Source organism: Ictalurus punctatus, chromosome 1, assembly GCF_001660625.3.
Source record: "Ictalurus punctatus breed USDA103 chromosome 1, Coco_2.0, whole genome shotgun sequence".
NCBI lineage: Eukaryota > Metazoa > Chordata > Actinopteri > Siluriformes > Ictaluridae > Ictalurus > Ictalurus punctatus.
In genome coordinates, this window is record NC_030416.2 from 18468205 (window position 1) to 18489062 (window position 20858).

The 20858-nt window shown below is 37.6% G+C and overlaps 1 protein-coding gene across 2 annotated transcripts; it reads left to right on the forward strand.

The window, feature by feature from the left end:
• The first annotated feature begins 17188 nt into the window (after positions 1 to 17188).
• Positions 17189 to 19887, forward strand: cmtm8b (CKLF-like MARVEL transmembrane domain containing 8b). Of its 2 annotated transcripts, none has more exons than XM_017474192.3 (4): positions 17189 to 17611; positions 18535 to 18708; positions 18873 to 18992; positions 19310 to 19887. In XM_017474192.3, exons 1-4 carry the CDS (start codon positions 17459 to 17461, stop codon positions 19394 to 19396), a joined length of 534 nt encoding a protein of 177 aa, XP_017329681.1. In that variant the 5' UTR covers positions 17189 to 17458; the 3' UTR covers positions 19397 to 19887. The 2 variants fall into 2 exon arrangements, with proteins under 2 accessions (XP_017329681.1, XP_017329692.1); XM_017474203.3 differs by having other exon boundaries at positions 17405 to 17611; positions 18513 to 18708.
• Positions 19888 to 20858: the final 971 nt, after the last annotated feature.

Sequence of the window (20858 nt, forward strand, 5' to 3'; positions counted from 1 at the left end):
ATGATATCAAAAGTAAGTTTGCATTTATAAAGTTGAGTGAAACATGGTGAATGAGAGGGTGATTTGTTTATGTTGTGTACAAAGTGCAGTTTATAAGTACCTGGAACAAGTTTTGCTGCTTTAGCTTCACACTTTAGGATTATTGGATGTGATATAAAGCAATATCTGCATACAATATTACAGCCTTAGAAATATACAGAGAACCATGCTTGCTTGTTTTCTTGACATCCTTTACAATCTTCTGTACCTTATGGATCTAGAAAAGTATATAATAAAACTACTATATTTATTCTATATTCATGATACTAACCACACAAAGCCAGCCATCCCCACTAGTGGAGCTGCCACTGCCATTGATAGAGGAAAGTCAATCTTCGAAAAGAAGCCTTTCTGTCAGCTCCAGGACTTACTCCCCTACTCCCACCCCCCCACCCCCCCCCCCCCCCCCCCCCCCTCTCTCTCTCTCTCTCTCACTCTCACTCTCATTCTCTCTCTCTGTCTGCCAAGGCTATTGGGCTCACCTGGGCACTGCTCCCTGGATGGTGCTTCAACGCCAACGCCAGCTTGCATTATTATCATATTTCATCAATTATGTAAACATTGTCCTGCTGAGCAGAGCTGCCACAGAGCACCATCAGGTCCCGCCCCTAAATGCATGCAAATGAGCATGCCTGCAGGCGTGAGCTGACCTCCGCCTCGCCTCGTCTCCAGCTCTCACTGTGATTCGCTCCCGCGTGTGTCAGACAGTACTGAACTGCAGTCCCACAGAGCCTGGCAGCACACAGCCCCAGGGCCAGGCTCTGGGAATGTTAGCAGATACACACACAAGTTTTTCTGGGCTAGATGTTGATCTCTGCAACATTTTGAAAAATTTTAATTCCTCAACGTGGGCTTGGTCTTGCAGTCAGTAAGCCGATCTTTTAGTGCAAAATGACTTTAGAAATTTCACACAGCTCAAGCCTGAGTAGAGTTAATGTTTAAAAAGCATTATTATTGCAAGTGCAAAGTTTGACACTGATGTCACTGATGACTATGTAGGAATTCCTACATGCTACTGTGCTATGTTTTTTATATCCATAGGTTAAGTGAGTTCCTTATGCTCACATACTATATGTAATGGCGCTTTTCCACCGCATGGTACGGCTCAACTCTGCTCGCTTTTTGGGGGTTTTCCACTGTGGATAGTACCTGGTACTTTTTTTTTTCGACCACCTCGGTCAAGGTTCCAAGTGAGCCGGGCCAATACTAAATGTGAGACACGCACTGAGGGAGTAGGGATTTCTCCTTAAGGAGTGGTACTGTACTGTGCCTGAATAAATGTGTCATTTAATACATACTTTGCGAATGGTAATATTCTACTAATTGAAAATTATGTATCATTTATCTCATTACAGATAAAGTTACAACAAAGGTTTCTGTGTTAGATTTTTTCATATCACTTGTTATTGATTTCCAAACAGGCGTTTATCGAAGTCACTCCTGTCGCAGCTGAATCTAACGTAGTCATATCGAGCACTAAGTAGGTTCTTGAAAGCTGTTATTTTACATCCTGAATAGGGTCCATGTTCAGTGAACAGGAAAGGCATTTGGAACCGTGTATTGTACAGGGTTTTGATAATACAACATTATTCCTGCGTGAAGGCAATGGCACAAGATGGCACCCATGTTGAGGCAGCACTAAACCGCAGTGGAAAAGCAAGCTCAGACAAGTAAAGTGAGTCGAGTCGAGCCGTACCAGGCAGTGGAAAAGTGGCTTAAGACACATTTTTCATTATATTTCACTTACTATGTTGCCAGTTACATGTTACAGTAAGTTCCATTCTGCAGAACCAGTAAAAAATCTTCTTCTTTCATGTCAAAGCAAAAGGCACAGGCTGCCCCCTGGTCTAAAGGGCAATCATAGCCAGAGAGTTATTTACTAAACATGGCTGAATTCTATTAAGCAGAGACTATCGAGGATTAAGGGCTATGAAAGGAACCGAGGTCATTCCTGCATTCAGTGAAATGTTAGATCTGCTGCATCTCTTCCCCCTATGTCAGCTTACTGATGCATATCAAGACCAGATAAAGATCACTGCCAAGAAGCGTTTGTCTTTATTTTTTAAACACCATTCTCTGTGGATAACAATGTTTGGCAAAATTTCAATCTGTTTTTTTGTGTGTGCAAATGTTGTAGAAGTGTAGAACTATGTTGGTGTTTGTGAGCTCTGTGTGATCAGCTATGAATAACAAATTTTGTAAACTGCATACATTCAAAATAATAGCACTGGCTTTCGTCTATTCTGTTTTGTTTTGGGGTTTTTTTTGTTCAGCCATTGATCTGCCATGGTTCTATAGGTTCTATAATCTGGATAAAACTGAATTCATCCTGTATGTATGTGTGTGTGTGTGTGTGTGTGTGTGTGTGTGTGTGTGTGTGTGTGTGTGTGTGTGTGTAGGAGACAGAGAGAGATACTGTTATCTTTGCAAGAGAAAACATACCCAGTGAGGTCCTGGCTCACAGCGCTTGCTCTCAGCAGGGTGCTCCTCTGTCTGCCTGATTGCACAAGATAACTGCAAATTACTGTTAACTCTCATAAACAATACCTAGTAACACCAGATATCTGCATTAGATGATACACAGCTCTAACTTTCATTTGGTGTTTGAAATTTAATATTTGAATTTTGAATAGGTATTTTTATTCTTATATTTCATTAACTGTTTAATTGTTGTCTTTTTTTATCAGTCTATCTCAAGGGTGGATGGATGGATGTACATAAGGAGGTGCAGTGAAAAGCATGTCTTGTTGCGGCCATGAAATATGCTTGTAGTGCATCTAACTTTTTCGTATGTGGGTGCATGTGATTGGGAAGTGTTTGAATTTCTTACAGTCTGTTAGAAAGTGCAGCTCTGCTCCACTGTATTACTGTTGCATCGTGTGCACACTCTCTGCTCTGTAGGGAGCCATGATTTCTTATGGTGGTCTGTCTCCATGGCCAGTGTTTGTTCACTGAGTCTGTACTTTGTCAGCATTGTTCTGTGTTATTCAGGTCACTGTGCTCAGGTAGCCAGCTACAGTGTACTGCCGATTTAGATTTTATTCGGATAGCACTGCATTTTACTTTGTGTGCTTTGTGTGTTCCAATAGGGGATGTAGTTTTGTTTTTGTAGTGTTATAATTTGGTGAGGTCTGATTTTTCTTGTGTCTGGCTGCTCCTGATGTAGAACCGTGTTAGTATGTGATAGTGGAATAAGGTTCAGGACCAGCTGGGTGATCTTTCTCTCTCTCTCTCTCTCTCTCTCTCTCTCTCTCTCTCTCTCTCTCTCTCTCTCTCTCTCTCTTTCTCTCTCTCTCTCTCTCTCTCTCTCTCTCTCTCTCTCTCTCTCTCTCTCTCTCTCTCTCTCTCTGTCTTCTTTGATTTAGCATTGTTGAAAATTTAGCCAAGAAATTGGGCAACTGCGTGATAAGTGCAAATGCTTATAATGCCTTATCAAAGTTTAATTTAATGTAGATTTATAATTACTCACATTCTATATATAATTTACTGTCTGAGCCTAAACTACATTAAGAGTATGAGTCTTAACTGTAACTATAAGTTATCCAGACTTATCTAAGTCAATAGACTTCAATATGCTTGTTTTACATGTAGTAAAACAAAAATGTTTATTCATTTTCCTTTAAATTCAAATTTTTATTATTTTTGAATTTTACAACATTGCATTATTTATTTTGATTAAAAAAATATAGAGAGGATTGGCTAGGTGTTTTCAAAAACAAACACAGCATTACCTGGCTTTTTTGCCAATGTGTTAAAAAATGTATGATTCTGATGACAGCATTAGTGTTCCTGTTGACCCCATCATAGGATCCATTGGTACCTTTGTTTTTGTAGATCTGGGACTTTTCAGATGGAACCCAATGATAATTGTTTAGAACATGACGCCCTCATTTTTGTGTCTTTTTTCACATTGACCAGAGGGTTCTCATAGGCCTGCTAAGGTGAGTGTCAGACAAATCAAACAGTTCCCTTTGGGTGAAGTTCTTTCAGCTTGTCCTATTTATAAGCTATTTTCAGCAAGAGATATACTAAATGAGGGGGTGGAAAACTTCAATGCTGTAGACTACAGTTATTCAGAGTTTGGTATTCTCACTTACAGTACCTGAACAACTTTCATAATGACCAAGACTTTCATGAACTGAAGCTGGTTTAAGAAGAATGAAAACACAACTCTCTTTAGGACTGTGGTATTACTGGACTGGAGTAAGCTCTTTCATTCATTCATTCATTCATTCTTCAGTAACTGGTTTGTCCAAGGTCAATCTATTGTTTTTAACAATCACATATCTTGTTAAGTTGCGTTGGGATCTGTATAGACTATGACTTATTTGCCGGGGGGGGGGGGGGGGGGGGGGGGGTAGGATAAGCATTGCCACATAAATATTTAAAATACATTGCAGTGGAGCAATCAGGAACAGCAGGAAGCCTGGTAGATTTATTTGGCAAGATGGCTGTTTTTTTTTAAAAGAAGTGAACCAACTGATATGTTCTTTGTGCTTTGTGGTCTACAGTCCAGGAGAACAATGTTGATACAGCCAAGTCCCAATGGGTCAATATGGCATGATGAGATTCCGTTCTGCCAGACACACACACACACAAACTCACACTCACACACACTCACTCACACTCGCTCACTCACTCACTCACTGATTCACAGGCACCAGCACTCATCATCTCCTAGACAGGCTAGGCTGCCACTTGACATTTTTAGTGGTGAAAATGCCAGGCTTGTTCCACTCCTGGATTAGTGTGACATTCAGACAGGTCTTTCTAAGTACAAATCACAGAATTCTTCAGGAATAGGTCCACCATCAGTGTCCTGCTTTGTATACGATGTCATAATCAGAATAGCACAATTATACTTTTATGACATTTAGAATATGACTTTTTAAAAGTTTTACTAATGTAACATGAGCAGTGTCTCAGACAGTGGTAACAGTTCAATTTATTATCTATCTATTCAGAATTGATTTGAAGTTTTTTGTGCGAGGAAAAAGAACAGATCCTGAGGTACTCTGCAGAAACATTTGATGTGCCTTATCAGCTCTAAGCAGGTTCAGCAACCCAAAAGTGTCATCTGATGGAGTAGAACAGGCAATTATTCCCATAAAGCACTGAAACCAGCTTTTAGGCTCTACATGGGGTTGTGAATTCAGTGGGTCCTCTGACGTAGTCAGCGAAGTGTCTTGTAGTGGAGATCTCTAGCTCTGCCATACAGTCCCACTGGGTAAACTTTGGCCTCACTAATGGGATTCTGAACACAATAAAATGACATTCTCACTAACTAAGATTATAGGAGATATAGGTGGCTAAAGGAACTGTGTTGGTGATCTATCTGTATCTTAACACACTCACTTTTTGTTTCCATCGTCATATTCAGGGGACGTTAAAGAGGGCACTCACATATGACCGAACGCCATCAGTACTCTTATGACTGAGGCTGACTTTGCACGCTGTTATATTGGCATCGATTGATTAATTAATTAGTCCGTTCATTCACCTTCAGTAACTGCATTATCCTGCTCAGAGTCCCAGTTCATTGAAGTCTATTCTGGTAACTTTGGGCACAAAGAAGTAGTACACACTAGTCCATCACAGGACACCATGTAAACACACATTCACATGTTCATTCACACCCAGGGGCAATTTAGAGTAGGCATTTCACCTAACAGCATGTTTTTGGGAGCTGGGAGGAAACCTGACAACCCATTGGAAACTTGGACACAGGGAGAACATGTGAAACTCTGCACAAGCTTTAACCCAAGCTCAAGATCTAACCAGGAACCCTTCTTTCTTTCTTTTTTCTTTCTTTCTTGATTTCTTTCCTCTGGTCCTTATTATTATTATTATTATTATTATTATTATTATTATTATTATTATTATTATTATTATTAATGTTGTTGTTAGTAGTAGAAGTAGTAGTAGTTTTATCATTTTTCTTTTGAACTTTTCCCTCATTTGTGATAGCAGTATATTCTTTATTGCTAACAGACTGTTAGAATCAGGATGACAGGATGTGCCAAATGTCCTATGGTACCACAGCAAAGTCCGCCAAGTTGGAGTTTCTTTTTCTCTCTCTTTACAAATAGAATACACTATATGGTCAAAGGTTTGTAGACACATGACCACCGCACCCATATATGGATCTTTCCCAAACTGTTCCCACAATGTTGTTAGCACACAATTGTATAGTTTCTGTGTATGCTGTAGCATTACAAATTCCCTTCACTGGAACTAAGGGGCCTACACCTGTCCCAACATGACAATGTCTCTATGCACAAAGCAAGGTTCATGGTTTGGACATGGTTTGCCAAGTTTGGAATGGAAGAGCTTGAGTGGCCTGTACAAAGCCCTGACCTCAAACCAACTGAACACCTTTGGGATGAACCGGAATGGCGACTGCAAACCAGGCCTCCTCGCCCAACATCATTGCCCGATGTTGGGCATGGTGCCCTCACTAATGTAGGCAAATACCCACAGACACAGTAAATCTAATGGAAAGACATCCGAGAAGATTGGATGTTATTATAACAGCAAAGAGGGGACCAACTCCATTTTAATGTCATGCCTTCGGAATGGGCACATATGGGTGTGATGTTCAAGTGTCCACATACTTTTCTGAACATGTACATACTTATGGTGGCATATACATGTATTTAATTTATTGGTTAAGAAAATAATTTTTGTATATTATAAGTATTTTATAAGTAACAGTCACCAATCTTAATTTTTAGTCATTAATCTCTCCATTCAATAATCAATTAATTCATCGTATCATGTCATCATATGGTTATCAGGGCACTTAAATTTTGCTTATTTATTACAATTTTTTTCCTTATGCACTACAGAGTTTGCTATTCTATTAGAATTTTCAACCCATGCAGAATTATTACTTGATGACGTACAGTTATGCTCATAAATTTACATACCCCTTGCAGAATCTGCTAAATGTAAATTTGATTTTTATTTAGTACTGCCCTGAATAAACTATTTCATATAACAGATGTTTACATATAGTCCACAAGACACAATAATAACTGAATTTACACAAATTAACCTGTTCAAATGTTTACACACCCTTGATTCTTAATACTGTGTGTCGTTACCTGGATGATCCATGATTTTTTTTTTTGTTTTGTGATAGTTGTTCATGAGTCCCTTGTTTGTCCTGAGCAGTTAAACTTCCCACTGTTCTTTAGAAAAATCCTCCACGTCCTGCACATTCTTTGCTTTTCCAGCATCTTCTGCATATTTGTTATTTGCATATTTGTTATATCTACATATGTTATTATTTTGTTTAAAGACCTTGTTTTCTTTCATTTAGTACAGCCCTTCAGAAGCTACACAAGATATATATTTTTTTTTTAAATCCCAGTATACAAAATGATAACAATTTACAAACATAATCCTGTCCAAAAGTTTACATCCCCCTGGCTTTTAATGTATCGTGTTGCCTTATTGAGCATCAGTGAATGTTTGCACCTTTTGTAATACAGTAGCTGTGTACGAGTCACTCAAATGTCCATGTCTGAAATGACAGATCTCAACATCATATAGCCACTGTTGCAAATAGGTCAAATATGCAGAAAATGCTTTAAAACAAAGAATGTGCAGGACGTGGAAGATTTTTCTGAAGAACAGTGGGCAGTTTAACTGCTAAGGAAAAAAGGGACTCATGAACAATTCTCACAAAACATAAAAACAGTTGTTGATCATCCAGATAACAAACACACAGTATTAAGAATCAAGGGTATGTAAACTTCTGAACGGATTCATATGTGTACATTCTGTAAATTCATTTAGCAGATTCTGGGTATGTAAATTTATGAGCACAACTGTACATGTCTTAATCCCTGATTATTCATCTTCTGATCCATGTGTGTCTGCTTGTCTTGGTGTATATGTTTACTATTGCTGTAGTAGACTCAGTGGTTGCCTTTAAGTAGTGTGCTGAAATGCTAGTATGCAACAGTCAAAACATATTATTAAAAGTGAGTTTATACATGAGATTTCCCCGCTGATAAATTAGGTTTAATGAATCAGGATTATTGGCAGAGAAAGTCATTAAGTACAAAACATAAACACCACAAGTTTCTCTAGTGGCAATGTTTGACAAAGAAATGTAAGAGATTACTGGATATGGAGCATCTGCTGCCAAGGATAATCACTATGAGAAACAGACAAATGCTCACAAAATGTATTTATAATTTTCAAAATCATGTGCCAATTTGTGAGGCTGGTGGAACTGTGGAGATGCAGCTCGGCTACTTCTCATGCAGCCGCAGCCTCTCGTCCAGGCAGCGTATCGACTGAACCGACAGGAAAAGAGAGAAAGGGAGAGAAAGGGAGGGCGATAGCTGCTGAAAAATTCATGCCTCTGCCAGCTCTGTCTATTCGCCGCTCAGCAGGGGCCCGCCTTTGATACTTCACACTCATGGAAAAAAAAATGCAAATTATTTTTTCACTGCATAACATGGAGGGAGTATATCCCAAGCAAGTGATAGAAATCTTCTGCCAAAACAACATGAAACATAGCCACTACTCCCAGGAACTCACAGCCCTTTTTAGTAGCGGGTGGCATTAACAGGGGCAGTAGTCGACCATATGTTTCAGATTCATGCATACCATCCGTATGTTTTCATTAAGTACACAATAGACTACAACCTTTACCCAAATCCCAGGTCTTCAGCCTTGTTGACATTAATAACAAATGAATAATTTTCTGTTACAACACCATGACTGAAATGGTAGGTAGTCTTGCTCATTGGTGTAAACACAGTCAGTGAATATGCTTACATATCTGCTTCCATTTCTGAATGTGGGAATGGCAATATTAAACACAATATATTGTGAGTGAGAAGGGTGATGTTGTTGTGGGCAGCTGGAGGGGAAATATTGGCTTTGACAGGTAGCACACCAGGGGGCCAACGCACTAACACTGGGATCTATTCTCTGAGCCTGGCTTGGTTTCAGGAATGCTGATTAGATATGCTCTGACATATCAGCTATGTCAGGGAGTAATCCACCAATGCGGTCACAAACCCAACCTTCCCTGCTTGCTTCTTAACCACTATGTACTGCAGTCACCGCCAATGCTGCTCCTTCATATGTGCTTTGTTTGGTGGATAAGTTGTGTGTATTTTGTACTTTGTAATTCATTTACACATTTCTAACCTTTATGAAAGGTGAATGAATATCTCTAAATAATTGGCTGAGAGGTTATGTTAGAGGGATGGTGTAAGTTGTGGGGGAGGAATAAGGCATGCTGGGATATGGGGTGGGGTGTAGAGATGTTTTGCTGAGGTTGTTTGTTTGTGTGTGTGTGTGTGTGTGTGTGTGTGTGTGTGTGTGTGTGTGTGTGTGTGTGTGTGTGTGTTAGGAGGAGAACGAGAGTGTGTAATAATGTGTTTGCCTTTGTGGGTGCCCACATCAGCCAATTATGAGGCGACATCTGGCTTAGCTGACAACTCACTGCAGATGAGGGCAAAGTGTGTGTGTGTATGTGTATGTGTTGTGTTGTGTTGTGTTGTGTTGTGTTGTGTTCTGGCAGCAGAGATGCATTTAGGAGAACAGATGTGAGCTCTGAATTCACAGCAGGCCGGAGGGTAGCTCTGACACACAATACGCATGTGACAGTCACTGCCTCCAATCACATATAAGACAATAAACACATAAGTGTTAACCGATATTAATAGAAATAAACTGTCATCTCTTTATTTATGGATTTGTTGTCCAATTTATAAGATCATATTATACCTAGTGGGGCCGTAGTTTTGGAAGCATGCACATAGTTGGTTTTAAATCAAACATTCCATTTCTTTTGCCTACACATATAATTTTCAGAGTAATATATATTCTTTGTCTAATATAAAACTACTGTTCTTTAATGTCCATCTGAGGTTGAAATGGATATCTACATATTTGCACCTGCGCTTCATGGTTTAATAAAATTCTCATTAAGATTCATAAACTCAATCTAATCAGTTTAACCCCCCCCCCCCCCCCCCCCACACACACACACACACACATTCATATGTATATATAGATAGATGTAGATATATAGAAGCTCTGTGATGTTGCATGGTATGGTGGTTCTTTGGCAGCTTGATTGGCTCTCATTGTCAGTGGGGTATGTAGCAGATGAATGGCACGGTTTCCCCAAGGCTGTGTTGCTCATGCTGAGGTTTGTGACATACATTAGCTTTGAGAAATGGCCTCCCATAGTGGGCCGTCACACTCACAGAGGAACAGCATGAATGCTCCAGTCACTGCGCACACACATTGTACACATGTATGTGTGTGGCCCATTGGGTTATATCTAGCTTCTGGCGAAATGTGGAGTGCTTACATTACTGTACATATATTATTCTATCATGCTCTGTTCTACTATCTTAATATACATTTGAATAGATTACATTTTCATTCAGTCATTAATCCATTATGTCTTTAATCTAAGACTTAATCCTGGTCTTTATGTACAACTAGATTAATATTCTATAAGTAAAGGAAATTCAAACCTGGACTATATTCTAATAACTATATAACTATGCAATAACTATATAAACTATATCTTTTTATACTAAGCTGTCAAATGAAAACAGTCATTTGTCACAGTCACAGGCACTTTTTTAATGGTAGACCATACAGGTAGAATAACACCACCAGATCTTAGATCACAACAAGAAAATGCCACATCAAGTTTCCTCTGTAATCTATAAAGAAAAAGTTTACTGGCATGGGTCACATTCCAGTGTAGTTAGACATTATGGATTAAACCAGACCCTGTCCATGACATTTCTGTTTGCAGAAGCATCAGGTTCTCTTCATAAATAAGTGGCACTATATCTTTTTCCAGTTAAACTGGAAGAGTCAGTGTGAGGGGGAGGGGATATAGAAACACTGATGACTTGTTTCAGGCCCCCGGGGAGGAACTAGTGTAATGGTCTGGGTTAGGATTCACACCAATATATTACTCCACTGAGACTAGATGATGCGTGCTATAATCATCATTCTCTGTCTGAGGCTTATGTATCTGACACTACAGCAACAGCCCCTGGAAGAATGTAGAGGTTCAGGTTCTGCATTTGCAAAATTTCGGATGACCTCTTAGGTATGATTGTGATGCTCGGAATCACAATATTACACAGCTGTACATTCATAGGCTCATTGACTCTCTGCAGCAGATGGATTGAGCTATGGTGAAATACTCACACAAGACTGTACTGTTTCATGGTTTTCTCACAACTTTGTCAATCCTAAGTCTGCCCTATTATTTTCCTGTTGTTTTTGTACTGATTTTGTTCCATGGGTGTATTGTAGTTATTTGTGGAACGTCAGAATTTTATCCCAGCAATAAGTGCTGCGGTTCAAATTTAGTTGCATTTGTGTGCATTTGAAGCAGTTTTGATTTCATTTTGATCTGTTATGATCAGGTATGGGCAGTTGGTGTTCAGAATATATATTTTTTCTGATATTTGCTTCTCACATAAACAATGACATTTGCTGAAGTTAATAGAGCATTAGATGAGACACCAGTTTCCAAAACTATTTTCCCAAAGCCCTCTGCTCCTTTGTTGAACCTGATTGAAATGTGTGTGTGTATGTTTCTCTCATTCAAAGGTGAGAGGATTTGACTGTGTCTCAGAATGGTTTGGAAAATCCAACTTGTTCCTAGACACCGAAATAATTAATCCCCCTGGTGTTTGCTCTTCTTTCACCCTTTCAATGCTTTTCATAAAGGCTTACCAGGCTGCCGGAGTCTGGACGAAGAGCAGAGGAAATAAAAGTCAGAGAGCGAGTGAGAGACTCATCAGGGATAAGGGAGTCTTAATGTGGACTCACCCCGCAATCCCTACCCCACATGCTCCAGAGACCATGAAACATCCGCCTTTGACGATAACGAAAAGATAATTTGGCTGGTTTCATTTCCTTTTCAATTATGCTCTAAAGATTGTGTTGTGCCATGATTACCATTTTCATGGCTGAAATGTATAAAGGAGAGCATTCCGAGTCATAGATGAGAACGTGATCAAACCATCCATGACTCAGTCAGCAAAACTTTTACCTAAACACACATCTATATAAATACAGTGCCCTCCACTAATATTGGCACCCTTGGTAAATATAACCAAGGAAGTCTGTGAAAAATTGTCTTTATTTTTTAACCTGTTTTTAAAAAATCACAAAAATACTCTGCTCTCATGGATACCAAACAATTGCAAACAAAACACAGGTTTATCCAAAAAAAAATTATATTTTTTACATTTAGGTGTGCAACAATTATTGGCACCCTTTTAGTCAGTACTTTGTGGTACCTCACTTTGCCAAGATAACAGCTCTGAGGCTTCTCCTATAATGCCTGATGAGGTTGGCGAACACATGACAAGGGATCTGAGACCGCTCCTCCATACAGAATCTCTCTAGATCCTTCATATTTTGAGGTCCATGCTGGTGGACTCTCCACTTCAGTTCACCCCACAGGTTTTCTATGGGTTTCAAGTCAGGGGACTGGGATGGTCATGGCAGGACCTTGATTTTGTGGTCAGTAAACCATTTTTGTGTTGATTTTGCTGTATGTTTTGGATCATTGTCCCACTGGAAGATCCAACCACGGCCCATTTTAAGATTTCTGGCAGAGGCAGTCAGGTTCTGTTGATATTTGATAGAGTCCACGATCCCATATATCCTAACAAAATGTCCAGGTCCTCTGACAGAAAAACAGCCCCAAAACATTAAAGAACTACCACCATATTTAACCGTGGGCATGAGGTACTTTTCCATATGGCTACCTCTCTGTGTGAGTCATAACCACCTCTGGTGTTTATTACCAAAAAACTCTATTTTGTTTTCATCTGACCGTAGAACCCGATCCCATTTGCAGTTCCAGTAGTGTCTGGCAAACTGAAGATGCTTGAGTTTGTTTTTAGATGAGAGTAGAGGCTTTTTTCTTGAAACCCTTCCAAACAACTTGTGGTGATGTAGGTGATGTCGGATTGTAATTTTTGAGACTTTCTGACTCCAAGATGCAACTAACTTCTGCAGTTCTCCAGCTGTGATCCTTGGAGATTTTTTGGCTACTCGGACCATCCTCTTCACAGTGCGTTGAGACAATATAGACACACATCCAATTCCAGGTTGATTCATTACATTTCTAGTTGACTGGAACTTCTTAATTATTGCCCTGATGGTGGAAATGGGCATTTTCAATGCTTGTGCTATTTTCTTATAGACACTTCCTATTTTGTGAAGCTCAACAACCTTTTGCTGCACATCACAGCTATATTCCTGGGTCTTACCCATTGTTATGAATGACAAAGATAATCTGGCCTATGTGGTACCTCATATTTATACCCCTGTGAAACAGGAAGTCATGTTTGAAGAATTTCCTGTTCCTAGTCACCCAGGTGTACTAAAAAATGTATATATCAATGGGAATATACTTCAGATATATTTTCCTCATATGAATTCATGAGGTGCTGATAATTGTTGTCCACCTATATTTAACAAAGATTTTTTTTTTATAAACCTGTGTTTTGTTTGCAATTGTTTGGTATCCATGAGAGCAGAGTATTTTTGTGAATTCTTTGAACAAAATATCAAAAGGTTAAAAAATAAAGACACTTTTTCACAGCCTTCTTTGCTCTTAATTACCAAGGGTGCCAATATTAGTGGAGGGCACTGTAGATAGGTGTGTGTGTAAAATATATATACAATATTTTACTATATGTAAAGTCACAGTACAAATTTCAGACATTTCAAGCAAACATCCTTCAATAACAGTGCCTCTGAAGGTGTACGAGGTAAAACCAATGGATATACAAAATTCTTAAAGTATAACATTAATCCCATGCGTTATTTCTCACTTCACTGCTGTCACAACAACAATTAATCCAAACAGAAACATCATTAATGTTATATTCGTTAGAAAAGGGAAATCCTTCATTTTTAATGGTGCTAACGTGCTTAACGAAACAATCCACCAGTCTGGTTTTCATAATAGCACTGTTGATCTTGTGCAGGAGCTCAAATAAACAGACATTGAATTGATGCATACAGAGTCATGGGTAACAAAAATATAAAGTCACTGGCTGTGAAATATATGTACATCTTTATATGTATGACATGTTACATGTTTTTTGACAGATTATTTATTCACGTCTTTGATAACGGCAATAGAAAATTAGTGGAGTGAAGTAAAAAAAGAGAAACAGTTTCTGCATCATCTTGAAGAAGTTTAGTATAACTTGATTTCTTCTAGTAAATGATGTAAATTATAGTAAAAGTGAGCACCAAAGGAATAGGTGCCTATTATAATAAAACTATATTTAAAATATCAATAAATATTACAAATATCTGTATAACAGCTATAAAAAATAAATAAATAAAAAGGCCACACATTTGACATATTGTTGCATCTTATGTCCCAAATGTCTCAGTTGGATAACTTTTAAGTTACTCAAGCAATAAATCTTAATCAGTGGAAAGTCTGTTCAAGTACATCTGGGAAATTCCATCCAGGTGAGACCCAGCTGGCTTTAAGATCATTCAAGTACAAAAGAGCTTTTAAATACAGGAAGGCTATGGACCAGGTCCATGATTACAGAGAAAAGGCGGCACAATTTCCACAGCGGGACTTCATATTGAGTACAGTAAAATATGAAGGAATATAAACTAATCCTCTGGTAAAGTCTGCAGGTACTCCTGAAACTCAGTGCAAATCCACTGACTGTCTTCTCTATAATCTTAGTATTAGCTCAAGGAGGGTAGTTTATATTGCCTCCCTTGAGTGTGCAATAATACCAGCTCTAATATAATGAGGATTCAGTCCATTCTGAACAGCTTGAGGAGAATCAAATCTCACCTCCAGTTGTACATACACTGAACTTTAACTTTAACTTAGTTATTAGACAAATAATATGTCTTACATGATTATGTAAAATGTTACTTAATGTAGTCTACATTGTTTTTAAGGCGTTATTTTATTTAATTATATGTTAAAAATAAATAAATAAATAAATAAATAATAAAAAAATTACATTAATTGCATGCTATAATTATTTTACATATTTTGTATAATATAGATCCAATCAGTTTTTATTTTAAATACAAAATTAATCTCTATTTATAGAGACATTTATAGTGTGATGCTGTATTCAGGGACAAGTAACAATGTCCCAAATAGCTGTATATCATTACTTTGCCATAAGATAGAATAAAATTTCAGACAGAAAGTAGTATATGACATTGAACCTATGACCTTAGGGCAGGCTAATTATGATTAACCCACTAGATGCTTGCTTTGATTTATGACCATTACAATATTTTGTATAAATGACCAAATATTCTGTAAATTATAAAAAGACAAAAACTGAAAAATCAATACCATATTTATAGACAGAACATCAGTAAGTGTAAATCGGGTGATGTCTGTCTATTGCATTTATATGTATGTTTCATGTATACTTTATATAAAACAGTTTGTTATTAGACAGTGCCCCTCGATTTTTTTTTGGCACAGCATGTGCCCACAACAGATGACTTAATTACATTCTATGCCGTGATGCTCTGCAAATGAGTACATGGCCACCACTGTGAGCTGCTAATAATAAACAGTGGGCAGCAGCAGGATCAGCACAGCCAATAAAGGCTCTGAGATATGAACATCTTATTCTGGAGCACTCATGTTTTTCCATTGGTTATATTTAGTACCAAGTAGCAGAACTGAGGTGAGTTGAAGAAACAATGAGACCTACCACACAGATAACAGTGTAATCATTTTAACAGTGGTTAGCTTTCACTGAGTTATAAGACTTTCTACTAACATTTATAAGAGCACATTTCTAATGATTCCTACCATTTAAAAAAAATCTTTATTATAATTTTGATATGATTATGACAGTAGTCATGTATTTTTATACATAATTCCAATTTCAGACATTAAATTACTGTTGAGCTTCTTTTCTGCAGTTTAATTTGCAAACTAAAGCTGGATATTTAACTTGCTTTTAATGGTATCTGATATCAAAGAAAATTGTATCTCATTGTAATTGTATACCCTGACACTTTTGTTATATATTATGATGTAATGACCGTGTAGAGCTAGTCAACATAGCAAGTTGAATTTATATCGTTTTTCCTTTTGTTTGTTTATTCATAAATAAATGATTACAGGCACAAAGTGAAACACAGTATGTAAAGAATAGAACAGAGAAAGATGGCTTCCATGTTAGCCTGTAGGTGGAAAATAAAAAGGAAGCATCAGCATTCAATTATATGATCTTATAGGCACACCCGTAGACAAAATATAAAGCAAAATGGCTAAAAACACAAATTTCTAAATATATTCCTGATATAGCAAGTAGTAAAATATGATATAGCCTACATAAAATACAATTTAGGTTTTAATAATGAACATTTTAAACATTGAAATGATTCCTACAGCTTTGTCATCAATGTTATGCCATTGATGTGCATATTACATCATACTAATACAAAAAAAACTAGAAAAACCACAATGCTACTGTATGAATTATACTACAGTTTTAACTGCTATGTCTTTATATAACTGAAATCAGATTATAATATGTAAATATTCTTGTTTCAAATTGGAGCTACCTCTATCTGATTTATAGCTCAAACCTAATCCTGTCTCACTGTAGTGCCTGCTTCATTTTTATGAAAGCCAGTAGCCATTTCCTTAATTGCCATTTTGAAAGTTGAACCAAATGAAGGTCTCTTTCATCCAGTTGGACAAAACCAAGATGTTTTAAGGAACAATGGCAAGTGAATTATCTCAGTTATTATATTATTAAATTCACATAATAATAATTATGTTTATATTTATATATGATTTTTTGTTAAATATACATAGTATTATTATTATTATTATTATTATTATTATTATTATTATTATTATTATTATTATGTTCAAGTAATTGTTCCTCTGTGATGACCTTTTGATAAATGGATGTACAACAAAACAAACACTTCAGATTATTCTATGTGCTGTTGTCTCGCGTTTAGTCCGCTAGTGTTTTGTCACAGTCCTGTAGAGATGATGGTGGCGAGGATCTGTGCTGTGGCTTTGCTGCCCCCTTGTGGTGAATGTAATGTATTACAAGTTTAAGAAGACGAGAGGGTGGACTTTCGACGAACAGCGTAGTTTATTTTAAATGTGGCAGGATATTTCATCACAACTACGATGTTTTATTTATATTAATCTGCATTAACACGTGTTTCTTTTGTTTCTGATAGCTTCTAGTGTACTAGATAGGAAACGATTGTCTTTTTGCTCTCGAGTCGGTGAAATTGGCGTTTCCTTCATTACCATTAGGTGTGAGTCAGGGGGCGCTGTTCCTGCACCTCACTGAGATGGCTAGTTTAATAGCAGGCCTTGCTCAGTCAGAATCACTCTGTTAGGATGGAAGAAGACCCGGAGTCCACAGCAGTGAGAACAGTGAACAGGAGCAGTAGAAGTCCCACACTGGAGGATTTGGGCCTCTCACACTCTACTCTGGCTTATGACAACAAGTTTATGTGCTCTCCTCCAGGAATGCTTATGTTTGGAGAAGTAGTAAGTAGATTTGATGACATTATTCGCCATTAAAGTTAGCATTTATAAAAGTTTTCAACAAGCATGTAAACAGATTAAAGTGGTATTAATAGGCTGTGTAAATATGGAGATGGTATATGTGGCTACTGTAACTGTTACATGATGCAGAATTTGCTTATTCACATCTTTATGATGGCCATACAATAATTAGTACAGTAAAAATACACATCAAATTAATTCATGCATTAATCCTTAGAAATTGAAATCCATTTTAACAGTTTTCCTCTATGACCTTGTTTTCATCTAGCAAATGAAACGGACAGAAATCGTGGATAAGTCATTCTGTATGTTCAGTTTAATATTAAATCTGTGGATTCAAAATGTACATAAGCACTTTACAACCAAACTAACACCATTCAGCTTGTGCCTAAAGAATTCTGACACGAAAAACAAGCCACACATGTAGATTCCACTGAGGAGAGGAAGTGGACAAACCAAAACAGTTTAGTCAACCGACTCTTCCTCTCGCCCTTATTGTTCGTTTTCCTTCCACAATCCATCCTGAATCACATCCAAGCATTCAGGCAGTGTTTAATCTTCGGTTAGGCCTATCTGCTGAGTGCAAAACCACTTTTCCTGTGACACCAAGCCTTCAGTGAAAAATTCTTTGTTACTTCTAACAGGAAGTATTGGGAGTGCTCAGGGAAACACAGAGAGTATATACCCTATCCCTTACAGCAGTAAAAACTACATCTGTACATGCACTGCTCTGGGTCTTTTATTTGGTGCCATTTTTCTTCATGCTGTTCATTTCTCCAAGAATTAGTCTCATATTTGGTGTATGTCTGCATCTGTTCAAGTGCCACATTTGAAGTGTTATATGTTATGCAGCCAAGGTCTTGTCATATTTATAGACCCGAAGTTTGTTTTCATTTTGTTGTCAGGTTTGTGGACTGCTTGTGTGGACTCTTCTAGGTGGGACTGAGTATTTGCGGGTGCCAGCACTGGGCTGGGTGATGTTTGTGTCGGTGATTTGCTGGGTGCTGACTCTCTGCCTTCTTATACTGCACCTGACCACTGCTCACACAAAGATCCCCCATGTCCCCTGGTCAACTCTGGTGAGTGGATTAAACTTAAATAATGAAGCTACATGCCAACAAAAAGGTCTTGTACAATCTCATACTATCTTTTAGCAATGTTGAGTGATTGCATCAGCCTAGGAAAATATGTAGCATTTTCAATATAATATGAAATTAAGCTTTTAACCCACCACTTTTCACAGGGACTGTGTTTCAATAGCAGTGCCACTATTCTGTACATGACAGCCGCAGTGATTAATGCTACATCGGTGCCACAGGCCATTAGGGGGCGCTATTACTACATCAGCTGGGTTGCTTCCACGGTAAGAGGAAGAGAAGTATCATTTCCTCTTGAGAGCTTGATTAGTTTGGAATGAGTTCCGTTACAACACTTCAACGAAATGTCAAATGTACTGTAAACACCTATCCTTTTTCTTTTAATCATTTTATAGACACAAGAAGCAATAATAGACATGGACTCAGTGTCCCCGTATTGACGGTATAACATGAGAACATTGATCTCCTGGGGACTGTCTGTTCCCACAAACACTGTACCCTGCAAGATAACAGTTGCTTAAACAACTTCCTTCCAGTACATCTGACCCATATTGATTTCTAAACAATGTTCTCTTCTTTTCAGGTATTTGCCTTCTTAGTTGTGCTTTGTTATGCAGCAAATTCATATCTGAGCTACAAATCCTGGAGATCAAAAAGTGATGCTGCCTAAACAAAATGACTGGAATCACATATGATTTACAAAAGTCTTTAACTGGATGGTTTTCTATGGCCTTTTTTTATTCTCATGCACGAAACCATCAATTTTAAATTGTTTGTTTTACATGAAGAATGTTACAATATTTTTACTCTCACTTGTAATGTGTTTAAAATAAGATGCTTCTATGTTATGTACATTTGAATTGTTCTTCATTTTGTATATATATATATATTTTTGTACTGTTTTAATAGTGCACTATTTGTGTGCTAATTAGATGGTATTTGCCTATATTTAAATTAGAATGTATATGGGAAAACCAAATTCCTTCATGAAAATATATTTCATGTATATTTGTTGAATAGGTACTATGTATTTATGTAAAGTTTACCATAAGACAATAAAAACAGTTTATAATAATACTGCACATGTAATGCTCCATAATCAATACATTTTTTAGTCCATATAACAATTAATGCAAATAAAAAAGTATGAGTATTCTGACATTCTGCTGATTTCTTCTTTCATCTTTGCTACAAGACATTTCAAACAGTTATGTTAACGTTTTTCCTAACCTTTTGCACAAGCCCTTTTTTCTTTGTATTGTTCTTGATGAGTTAATCAAGTAGTCACAGTGTCCTGTCTGAAAATAAAGCATTTTCCAGTGTGGAGGACTGCAGTCATGTAGGATCACAACAGGTTCTATGAATAATAATAATAATCATAATAATCATAATAATGAGAACACCAGCAGTTCTCCACAACAAAAACGTTTATGAAAGAAAACCAGACAGAGGTGGCTTGAGACTAAATGTATCCGGTAGAGGTCTTTATCTAAAACTAACTACATGTAAGGCAGTAAACAATTCAGGCATGGAGCTGAGCATGTGATGGTTAAGGGTCTTTTGCTCAAGGTCCCAACAGTGGCTGTCTGCAATCCTGGGATTTGAAATCATAATGTTGTCGAGCCAGAACTGGCCGGGAATTTTTTTTATACATCTGGCAAGAATCTGTCACACAAGACTGAGGAGGAATAAAAACATGATAACAGCTGATAAAGGTCTTTTGTTCTGTAGTAGGACTGCAATACAACAGGGAAGCAACTTATTTTCTTTTGCAAAATTGGGAAACTAAATGTTTAACTGTTCCGCTTAAATTTCTACATTACAACATCTACATTCAAATGGTTATTCTTTTTCAATTCTGTCAGCAAAATAATTGTAATAATTATTTCTTTCTCATGTAGCACACTTTCAAGAAGGTTCTTTGAAACTATAATTAAGCCAGCAATCATTGGTATCAGCCATCCTCATCCTACAATGTATTTCTGCAAAAACAGTTATGAGCACCAGCACCATAATCATGAGTTCCTCTCGGGAAGTAATGCAAGTGAGCAAGCGTGTGAACATGTCCACTGGTGGTTCTGTGGCCAACTGCCTCTCAGCAGGTTACAGATAGGCTAGTCATGATTGTGACA

Excerpts from the sequence above, each read along its gene's own strand:
- cmtm8b (XM_017474192.3), top strand. The coding sequence starts at position 17,459 with ATGGAAGAAGACCCGGAGTCCACAGCAGTGAGAACAGTGAACAGGAGC. Across the intron at positions 17,612-18,534 it reads TGCTTATGTTTGGAGAAGTA|GTTTGTGGACTGCTTGTGTG; the intron begins GTAAGTAGATTT and ends TTTTGTTGTCAG. Across the intron at positions 18,993-19,309 it reads TCAGCTGGGTTGCTTCCACG|GTATTTGCCTTCTTAGTTGT; the intron begins GTAAGAGGAAGA and ends TCTTCTTTTCAG.